The sequence below is a fragment of the Crotalus tigris genome, unplaced genomic scaffold, assembly GCF_016545835.1.
Source record: "Crotalus tigris isolate CLP2741 ecotype Arizona unplaced genomic scaffold, ASM1654583v1 scf7180000018101.4720394464:4744507, whole genome shotgun sequence".
Taxonomy (NCBI): Eukaryota; Metazoa; Chordata; class Lepidosauria; order Squamata; family Viperidae; genus Crotalus; species Crotalus tigris.
In genome coordinates this window covers 2,552,864-2,564,665 of record NW_024096823.1, presented here as the reverse complement: position 1 = coordinate 2,564,665, position 11,802 = coordinate 2,552,864, and the positions used below count along the sequence as shown (strand labels likewise).

General features: G+C 37.8%; 1 protein-coding gene across 1 annotated transcript in view; it reads right to left on the bottom strand.

Annotated features, from left to right (window-relative positions):
* Positions 1 to 832: 832 nt before the first annotated feature.
* The window catches only part of CAAP1 (caspase activity and apoptosis inhibitor 1), a 28,822-nt gene continuing 17,852 nt past the window's right edge, over positions 833 to 11,802 (bottom strand). The window contains exon 6 of the mRNA XM_039347828.1: positions 833 to 2,781. Within this exon, the coding sequence (XP_039203762.1) occupies positions 2,444 to 2,781 (338 nt within the window). The 3' untranslated portion in view covers positions 833 to 2,443. The remainder of the gene's footprint in view (positions 2,782 to 11,802) is intronic.

The window sequence follows — 11,802 nt, the reverse complement described above, 5'->3', positions numbered from 1 at the left end:
AGGTGATTAAGTACCAAAATAATGTTAATATTGAGCAAATAGAAAATTAAATAATCCTATACTCATACTACATATTTCTGAGAAGTGAACTATTTGAATTCTGTAGGTTTCATTTTTAATGAATGCATTGTTTTCCACACAAGTATTACATGAAAACAAATATAAACCAATTTTATATTTCCAAAACTAATAAAAAAACATAATTCTAATCCTCTCTATGAAACCATTCCAATCACATCTGCCTATGTGATTCCTTCCATTGTTCACAAGGACTAGCTGAAATTTCCCAGTCAGCAGTTTCTGCTTTTTAAATTTCAAATGTTGAAACCAACATTACCTAAAACTATAGTCCATAAACGTGTCTTCTAAATGCCCTTGACACATTTGGCTTCTTGATCATTTCTGGAAACTAAAGGCAAGACTTGCTGAAACATCAGCAAGGGTCAATTCCTATTCATTTCTCTCCTAGATTTTTCCCTTGGTCACCTGCCCTACATGCTCTAGGATAGAAATAAACCCATTTCTTTTTTTCAACCCAGCTTTGTCTCTTTAGTCCACTTAATGATGCTCACCTGATTCCGTTCTCTTCATTTTTCCCCTGTAAGCAAAACATCCAGGCTTAAGAAGGTGGGAGAATACAGGACACTATTAAAATGGGTCCTTCCTGACCAGTTTGTCTTCATTCCTGTTTTGCAGTATCATAGTGCAAGTATCCACACTGAGATCAATATACTTACATATCCTGCAAAGCTTTTTGGCATGTGCTGCCATGCTTCAATTTGGATTTCCCCTACACCCAAAAATCTTTATTGGAAAAAAAAAGTCCCGAATCTGCACTTAATAAGTTAATTTATTGCCAGTCACTTATACATGTTGATTTTTCACCTGTATTTTCAAACTGGTGGGCTACATGCCCTGAACAAAGAACTACAAAACATGTTGCATGTTCAAACAAAAACATTTTTTTAAAGATTTTACATCTGACATTACTCTTCTCTATAGTTCACAATAGCCAAATATTTAAGGAAGAAACACAACTCCCTCTAAACTAATTATAAATGTGTAATTTGGCTTTGCCAAAGAAGTTCCAAAACATTACTGATAACGAACAGAAAAGTACCTTACAGGTCAAGAAATTAAGTACTTCTGTACCACTTGTTCTAACAGTCAGGTGCCTCTGTAATATCCTTTGACTTTCAAATTTTACTTTCATCATATTGATTATACAATCTAAGCCATGCTCAAAGATTCATATATAACTATGCAATTCACATTCTGGAATATTTAGTGCTATTCACTCTCAGCCACCAAAAGTTGCTTTATATAGTTATGATAGCAATTGGGACTGGGATTACCATCACTAAATGGGTGACATCATGTGACATCATTTAGGATGACAATCCTAGTAATCCCAGGTGCCCTTGTAACCCTATGTAACCCTTAATGACTGTGTGGATCATTCAGTGGGAAGAGGTGGGTGTTCAGGGTAAGGAGCGTGGAAGGTACTGTAGGTGGGCACTGGGGAGTGTGGGCCACCTGGCAGGAGCCAAGGGTAGGTACTGGAGAGGGTGGCTGAGAGAACGCTACGGAGTACAAAATCCCTGGTATCTCATACTCTCTAGTGGGGCTCCTTGGGAGAAAAAGTGGCAAGAGCAACTTACAAAATTATTTGTGACCTTCCCTGCAGCTTCCCCATTGACTTTGCTTGTGGAAAGCTGGCAGGAAAGGTTGCGAATGGCGATCATGTGCCTGTGGCTTGCCCAGCTGCTTGAGCACCCAGATTGTGATCACATGACCACGGGAATGCTGCAAGGACCACAACTTCATGGACTGGTCATAGCTCCCCCTAATTCAGTACCATTATAATTTTGAATAGTCACTGATTAAGTGGTCATTAGTCAAGGACTGTCTGTATAGAATGTAAGATTTGTTGCTGGCGCCAAAGCAATCACAAAGCCTCATAATGATGATGCAAGATATTTTTGTGGTCTGTGCTCTTAAATGTGTGGGGCTTCTACTTTTGACTTCCCTGCAGTTATAACTGCTACATAAAAACAACCGAAGGTTCAACTCCTCAAAAGCTAGAGCTAACCCTGTGGTTATTCTGGTCTGTAAAGCAACAGGGCTTAGCTGCATCCATACTGCCTCTGACTGTTTCCAATTCATGTTGGGAAATAATCTAACCCAAAGTGGGGGAAAAAAGGAGGGCAGCTGGGAAAAAAAAAAGCAGCATCAAACCAATCCATTTACATAAGTCACAGAAGCAGACTGACGGCCCTGATAAACCGCTGCCAACTATTTCATTTGGCTATGAGCTAGAATACCCAAAGGGCTTGAATGAGGAATGTCAAAGCTAGTCCAAATAGACCGTAGAGTGGAAGGAAGCTGACCCTACACTCATCAGAGCAAATCCAACGATCTAACAAATGAAGCAGCCCTGCGGCTATTTTTTAACATCTCCAGCTTTCATAAGGGCCTTGATAGCCCTCGCTCGCATCTCAAGCTCCAGGAGCTCCAGCTGCTGTGCTGATGGCTGAACATCATCTGCGGGAGGAACTGCTAAAGCTGCCGCCTTGGACTCCTTTGGGGAGGATTCGGCAAGGCCCAGGATTTCATTGACGCTTTTCTCAATGTCTTTCTGAAGGTCATCGATCTGACCGTCTCCGCTTTCAACCGTCCGCTCTGGCACAGCTGGATTATCTTCTTCATGGCATGGTCCTTCAATGTCGCTGTCGTATGCATCTGCATTGATGCTGAGAATGTCGCTATCTTCTCCTTTGCCTGCGGCATGAAATGAACAAATTTAGAAGGCTCCCTGAAAAGGAAGAGCTGTTTTTCACCTTGCAGTTGCTTCTGCACACAAATATTCCCTTGCCCGGATTTAAAGTATAAGAAAGGTCATCTATAAATTAAAAACAGGTTTCTCTCTTTTCAGCCCTCTCCCTACCTTAAGACTGATTTAATTTAGACGAGTCTTAATGCATTTTTTTTATTCCAATTTACAAGAACATGCAGTAGTCCAAAGCAGCAGTGCTTGGAAAATTTATTCCGTCGTATGGAATTGCATGATCTATTTTCCTAATTAAAATGTCATAAGGTTTTATATCATAAGGACGCGTCTGCATTTCAAAATGAAAGTTGATGTGGGAAGCCTCTGGGACTGACTACTGTTTATTATTTTAGAAGTAAATCTTATTCCTAAAGTGCAGTTTAAAAGTACTCTTAAAATTACTTTATGTACTGTAACGAAAATACGAGAATAGTTATCAGTACAGTAATATATGTATTAGAAATAGCTATGTAAAGATTTTCATTGAGATTTAGGCTTCAATTTAGGTTTCCTTCCTAACAATTATGGCATTCTTATTTGCTTAATTGTTTGATGGCAACAATAGGCCTGATGAGGGCCAATAAATTAAATTTTAGAAGACAAAAGTGTTGTTGATGGCCAGATCTCTCATTCTAAAAGACCTGGTGCGTAATTTGGGGGTTCTCCTAGACTCACAATTTCTGCTCAAGGAGCAGTGGTAGTTGTGGCCAGGAGGGCTTTTGCACAATGGCAAGTTGTGTACCAGTTACGCCCCTTCTTGGACCAACAATCCCTACTCATGGTCACTCATGCCCTTGTCAATGCCTTCTACATGGCACTGTCCTTGAAAAGAATCCAGAAGCTTCAATTGGTTCAAATTGTGGCAGCCCACATGGTTTTGTGTAGATCTAGATATGCACGTGTGCCATCTCTCTTGAAGGAGCTGCATTGGCTGCAGATTTGCTTCTGGGTCCAATTCAAGGTGCTGGTTGTTATGTTCAAAGCCCGCCATGGCTTGGGACCAGGTTATCTGAAAGACCATCTTTTCCCAGCCACATCTACCCAACTGACCACAGCGGGGAGGCAGGGCATGTTGCGGGTCCCCTCTCCTAAGGACACCCATTGAGCGGAACCAAAAAGGTAATGGCTCCCTCCCTGCGGAACATTGTCCCCATGAAGATAAGATTGCCCCCCACTTTGACACTCCTTTGCAAGGTCCTGAAGATCTGGCTTTGCCAACAGACCTAGGGACCCCAGAGTGGGACCAAACCATCAAATGGTTCATTTGATTGTTGCCGCCGGGAAGGGTGAGGGGGGGGGTTATTGCTTTTTTATTGGCTTTGTATTGGCCCTTTATTCTTGTATGCCACCTGGGGTCACTGAGAGTGAGTTGGGGAGGGGGCATAAAAATTTTCTTAAATAAATAAATAAATGACGTACACTAAAATTTTGCCCTGGATATTCATAAGGCCTTTACACCTTGCTCCTGCAAATGTCTATTTTCACTTCCCAATCTTCAATTATCCTGTACTGTATGTATTGATCCATGGTGTGATAATGTATAGATTACTGTAAAATGAAATTGTTTTGGATGCACCAAAAGCATTAGGTAGTACGGAACTATGTTATACCTATTCTTGGTTACTTGTACTAGTCAATTATTAGTGTGGATTTACAAAGCCCTAAACGGCATAGTGCCAAATAATTTGTTGGAAAGCCTCTCTCCTCTAATATATCATCTTATTAAGATTTACAGTGACAGTTTTCCTGCAGTGCTGACAGTAACTGCATATGTTCCTGATTCTGTTCTATAGTTTTAATATATTAAATATTTTACAGTTGATATTTTAATTGTTATAAACTGCCTTTTGACTGCAGTGAGGGCATGGACTAAGGCTCAGAAATTTTAGAAGTGATTTCTATAAATACTAGGGTATTCTACAACATAGAACTTTCCGCTACATAGAAATTCTGATACTAATTAAGGACATCTGTTTGGGCAAATCTATTTAAGTTATACCACCTTTGATATTTCCATTAGGTTTAAGAATAATGCAGTAAGATAACTGAGGTACTAAAAATGTAAGTCCCAAATTCCCTTGGATGTACAAAACCAGCGGTGAGAACCTTTTAATCCAGAGAAACTGAAGTTCTCAATGTTGGCAAGGTTAAGATGTTTGGATTTCAGCTCCCAGAATTCTCCAGTCAGCAGTTGAAGTTCACATATCTTAAAAGTTGCCAAGGTTGAAAAATATTGATCTAGAACAGTGTTTCCCAAACTTGACAATTTTAAGGCGTGTGGACTTCAACTCCCAGAATTCCACAGCCAGCGTTGCTGGCTGTGGAATTCTGGGAGTTGAAGTCCTCACGCCTTAAAATTGTCAAGTTTGGGAAACACTGATCTAGAACACGGGTGTCAAATTCGCCACATCACGTGACGCGACATCTTGCGACTTTTTTGGGATTGCCGGCAATGGGGTGGGGGTGGCTTCGGTATAATGAAACCAGCCTGTGGGCCGGCAATTTAACACCCCTAATTTCTAGAAGAATCCTGACCTGACTATGCTTTGATATTAAAAGAAAATATATATTTATAATGATATTCAGTCATCAGGTACTGTGAATGTACAGCTGTTTATACTTTGAAGCCATCTATTAATCATTTTATTTGTTTTTATTAACACAGCAATTTAATCCAGCAAAACAGTACAATGACAGGTTTCATAGGCAGAAAAATAAAGAAACCAAGAGAGAAAGAACGGGTTTTCCTGGATTAGGACAAAGTTCCAATTAGTTCAGCATTAACAATACCAGCTATATACAGCAAGCCAAATGTCCTTTTGAAGCTAATGAAGATACTTTCAACATCTCATGATTCTATTCATAGCTATTGTGGTTAAATAGTATAGTTTCTGCTGTGAATTCGTTAAAACAAAGTTATTTAAACACTTTCAAAAGTTATTTTCACTCTTTCTGACATAATTGGGCATTCTATGAGCTGAACATAATTGAACTGAAACATAACTGAAAACATAACTGAAAAAGACAGACTAGAAATAAAAGTTAAAATAAACAAAAAACTGGTAAGAGAACACCTGTCTGATCTTAATGAACATAAATCACCGGGACCTGACAGACTACACCTGCAGAGTTCTGAAGGAGCTGGCAGATGTCATCTCAGAACCACTGTACCATATCTCTCAAAAATCCTGGAGCACCGGGGAACTACCAAAGGACTGGAAAAAAGTTGATGGGGTTCCCATCTTCAAAAAAAAAAGGGGGGGGGAACAGACCCAGGAAATTACAGATCAATCACCTAACATCAGTACCTGGGAAGATACTGGAAAAGATAATAAAAAAAACAGTTCTGCAAGCATCTAGAAACAAACAAAATTATAACTAGAAGCCAGCACGGGTTTGTTAAAAACAGATCATACCAAACCAATCTTATTTCATTCTCTGACCAGGTGACTAAATTGGTGGACCATCAGAATGCTGTGGACGTGGTATACTTGGACTTCAGCAAGGCATTCGACAAAGTAGACCACAACCTACTTCTTGGAAAGCTTAAGAAATGTGGGATAGACAGTATCACCATCAGATGGATTTTTAATTGGCTAACAAACCGCACTCAAAGAGTAGTCCTTAACGGTACTACGTTTACATGGAGGGAAATAAGCAGTGCGGTACCACAAGGTTCTGTCCTGGGCCCAGTACTCTTCACCATCTTCATCAATGACTTAGATGAGGGAATAGAAGGGGAACTTATCATACCTGTAGATGACACTAAGCTGGCAGTAATAGCCAACACCCTAGATGATAGGCTCAAGATCCAGAGGGATCTTGACAGACTTGAACAGAACACTGGGCCCTATCTAACCAAATGAAATTCAACATAGAGAAAAGTAAAGCCTTACATTTAGGCAAGAAAAACCAAAAGTACACATACAGATTGGGTGAAACCAGGCTTAACAGAAGCAACTGTGAGAGGGATCTTGGAGTCTTAGTAGACAATCAATTAAATATGAAACAACAGTGTGCGGCGGCAGCCAAAAAAGCCAATTCAATCCTAAATTGCATTAACAGAGGGATTCAGTCATGATCACGTGAGGTACTAATACCACTCTCTAAAGCCTTCTGTAGAATGAGTCCATGGGGTATAAAAACTACTTTTTAAACCTTTAATTACAGAGCCATTTGATAAAGATACAAAAATTAGGTCTGTAGGTACAAAGACAAGCATCACAGCATACAAATTATATCCTATATCCATTTTGCTATAAATTGCAGTTATCTTGCACCAGAACTAGAAGCCATACATGTGAAAGATCACTGGTGTATTTTTAGACTCTGATCTAAAAATCTGTAAATTAATTTTACTTTTCTATAAAGTAACATAATTGCTATATTTGCTTTTCTATTTAACATTCATTGTAAGTTGAGTGAATGATGTAGGCAACACAGATTTAGCTTTGGGATGACACATTGGAAGAATTTCATCTTGGATATCAGCACATATCTAAGCACTTCAAAAACATTCCCCCAAGCAGTGTACAGACATATTTTGTAAAATGGAAGGAGGAACCTTTAAAGAAAACTGTAGCAAGATGAGACAGAGAGGTTAGAAAAAGAAAAGAAAAAAATGTTCATGTGAATGAATGCACTTGGGCATCTATGGAGATTCTCAATCATCCAGTTCATGGTTGTCCCAAAGGTGCTTTTTCAAAAGACAATTGGACTTTTTTTGTTTTTCCTTGAAGACTTCTTCAGTTCTGACTGAATGGTGGAGAATGGAAGGATTTATAATCCTTGCAGTCATCTGGTCATTAGCATTCTCTCTGAGAGTAACTGTGGCCATTTGGATGGATCAATCCATTGTTGAGGCCACTTGGAGACTAATAACGACCAAATGATTGCATGAAATATAAATCCTTCCATTCTCCACCATTCAGTCACAACTGAAGAAGCTTCATGGATGAGAAACAAATTGTCTTCAAGGAAAAACAAAGAAAGTCCAGTTCCCTTTTGAAAAAGCGTCTTTGGGATGCATTTGGGTATTAACAATCCCAATGTCAATAATCAGAATGAAAATCCCAGACATGTCTATCTAATCAGACTTTATTGGGACAGGTAGATAATTCTTAGAATTAAATGTTTGGCATTACTGGGTTCTTCTCAAATTACTCAGGTACTGCAATTTGAAGGTTGCTTGTCATTTTTACATAATAAAAAAGGCCTGCTAAGCACTTAATGTTTTGTAACCTGTGCTCTGTTCAGAAGGTTTCAGAAACCAAAGATTCTATAAGAGTGTTGCTATCCTAGCTATTCTACTGTTTGGCAATAATAATATACTGCATCACTGAGTTGGCAACATGAATACTTATTTTGGAAAATAGGACAGAGAAATAAAAACTTTTTCACACAAATAAAAAAAGTTAATATTCTGCACTTGATCTTTATACCAATTACTTTCCATTCACATCAAAGTCTGTCCAAAGACTGAGCAGCAGAATACATATTACTGAAATTAATCTACAGCAGTTCCAAACAACTTAAAGCAAGGCTCAGTCAAAAGTAGAGTGAGAAAGGCTTTAAAAAAATTTCTAGTTTTAAATCTTTTCTGAAAGAAATGCCATAACTTTCACTGTGTACGTATGTGCGTTGGTCTTGTGTTTATGAGCTAGGAAGAAAATCTTTAGAAAAACATACTTTCTTTGACTTTTTATGATATAACTGGTATCTGGAGGGAGAAAAAAAATCAATACTGAACACTAAGAGAAATGTATAATAAATGCTCTTGCCCATAAAATAGGAAGTAGCTTTTCTTAAAAAAAATGGAAAGTAAAGCATTGCACAAGTAATTTTATAGATATTAGAAATTTAGAATAAATAGGCAGCTGTAGCATATAAAGAATATTATGATTTCCTCAGTAATATCAAAATGGCAAAACCAAAATAACCAATTATGCTTATTCAAATTCACAGATCTCTATTTGCAAGTCTGATTTCAGAAATGTTACTTTAAGACTAATTTTGTGTCAAACTATTAGTAAGACTCTTTCAGAAAAATATATCTTTCTGATACATTTATTTTATATACTCCGTGAGTCTGTGTGTCTGTCTGTCAGGTTTAGCAGAACCAGGAAAATCAGATGAACAGAACATTTAGGCCACCATATTAAATGCATCATACTTAAACTGGGCATAGAACAACATTTGCAGTGTATGAAATATTGATTGTGATTTTCTATTTCCTAGTTACATCTGATTATGCGTCATGAAATAGTTATGGAACCTTATCAACCACGCAGATAGATATGCTCCAATCTGGCCCTTCAAATGCTCCAAATGCTCAACCTATTGTACATCTGTGTTGCCACTAGATACCTTCTTCTCTTTCCTTTTACTTTTAAGAGCATTGTAGAGTTTTCTAGAGAAAAGCTTCATTTAATATGTCTAGTTTGATCATTTGAACCTGGTCACTTGCATCTTGAGTGATAATCGTGGATTGATCTTTGTTTGATGATCCATTTGTCTGTTTTCTTGACTATCCACAATATTCTCAAGAATCTTCTCCAAAGTTCAAAACCATGAATACTCCAAAGTTAAAAAAAAAACATGAATACCCTTCCTATCCTGCTTCTTCAAAGTCCAACTTTCACTTCCATACAGTATCACATGTAAAGCCATTGCATGTATGATTCTGATTCTTGTAGGCACACATATCTTTTTCAAGGCCTTCACTAATACACTACTAATCTGTGGCATATTTCTTGACTCTTGGTTCCTTTAGTGTAGATATCTGATCCTAAAAGGCATAAGCTACCCACCACTTCAATATGTTCATTGTCATCTCTAAGGCTAGTTAGTCTATCTGTTATCATTAGTTTGGACTTCTCATTCTCTTCGCCATTCTTCTCCTTGATTTTCATTAGTACAGACCATTTGCATTTTCAGCTATTAGAGCCCTGTTTAATTTTGGTCTCCTAGGCTATTACAGTCATATATTTTCTTTCTTAATATTTCCAACTTTGGCATTCCAGTCTCCATTCACAGGCAGCATATGTTGTTTGCAAGTTTGAGCAATTTGAAATTGAACTTGACCATAAAACTCACCAACCTCCTCTTCTACATGAATGGTTGGAGCATAAACTTTAAAACTGTCACATTAAAGGGTTTTCATAAAGTCTAATTGATAGTACTAGGTCGCTAACTGAATTGTAGTCATGCTATAGCTTTCCTAACTATGAAAGCAATGCTATTCCTTATTTCTCATGTCTTAAACAGTAAATAGTGTGATGCTCTGACTGAAAGTGTTCAATCCCAATCCATTTCAATTTGCTGATGTCTAAGATGTCTATTTGTGGTCATTTAATTTTATCTTTCACTATGTTGATTTTCCGGTGTTCATGTTTTTTATATTCCGTATTTCCACTGAAAGTCTATTTTTGCAGCTTTGGGATGGTTTTTTTTTTTCTGCATGGCAGCATCAGTAACTAGACATCCTGAAGGCTTTAATCTAACCATGCCATAAACACCATTGGTAGCCTGAAAGAGCTCTTCCTCAATAGCATATTAAGTGCATCTGGCCTTTAGGGGCTCATCATCTGGTGCTACATCATCACTCACTTTATCTTATGCATCATGTGCATATGTGGAGGAGGGAGTTTTGGTAAAATACAGGAGTCATTTATACTGCCTTCTCCTGCATAGCCTTTGCCATTATCACTAAAGGGATCTTCAGCACCTTCCTATATTATTGCTACCCAATGAAGCTGCCTACATGGTTTAACTGGGCAGCTGGAATGACCTTCATGCTCTGATGACCCTGTTGCGATTATATATTCTTGGTATATATTCCCAACATTCTTTGCTCATTCATGAACTGCCACTAGGATAGGCAGGGAGTGGGGGTGAATTATAGTTATTACAGTTATAAAACAAAAGTTCAAAATCAGTAATTTGGAACTTCTGCAAAATCTATCCATCAATATTGCCTTCTGAGAAATAGTTGTCAAAATAATAGTCAAATATTCAGCTTGAACCTGCAAGATGCAATGTTTAATTTTCTACCACCTAAGAAAAGCAACTAAATATCATGCTGCCAGAAACAAATGAGAAGTGTGAAAGACCAAATGAAATGGGAATCAATACGATTAAGGAATGGAAATTCTTTTGTCTTGCTACAGGGTAATACTCCATATTTACAATATACTGTTCAACTAAACAGAAGCTCTTCAGTGAGAGATCACATTCCCCTCTGAATAAGCCTAGTTCAAAGATCAGAAGTTATGTTCCGGCATACTCATCTCTTTTTGTCAAAGGCCAAATGTTCCAAGTGAAAGAAGAACTGCCCTGAGGGAGTGAGGCAAAAGTATTTTTTAGAAAAATCATTTCTCCTTTTCCTCAAGAATGAGAAGTTATCTGAACCTGAAAAGAAGTATTATCAGTCTGGGTTTTTTCTTCAGTGCTTGAAATCTCCACAGATGTATGCTACACAATGATGACACAGCTGTAATGGTCTAAGACGTGTTTAATTAGTTGAGCTGCTTTATTCTTTTCTGCATCCATCATGTTACATAGTAATAAAAGTCTCTGATGGTATTTTTCTCATTTTCTTTCCCATTTTATCAAAATGAGAAAATCTGTATTTATACTTTCAACTAAAACTGTGAAATTTATTTCCAGGTTCTTAATTTCTCTCTCTGAATCACTTTTTCTTGGCTTTTCTATTTTTCATCCTCAGCATCACAGTGTAGAATAAGAACAGTTACTAAGTTTTGCCATTTTATGTTTGCGCATTCTCCAAAGCTCCTTAACATCTAACATCCTGACTAGCACTGTTGTCATTGCCTAAAGCCGTCATGAAATGGTGGCTGATAAAGTCATAAAAGGACAAAGAAGTAATCATCTGCAAGAAGTCATCAATTCCCCCTGATAGCAGAAAAGAAAGGGAGCAAATCTGCAGGAAACATGTCAATTCAAAGGTCATA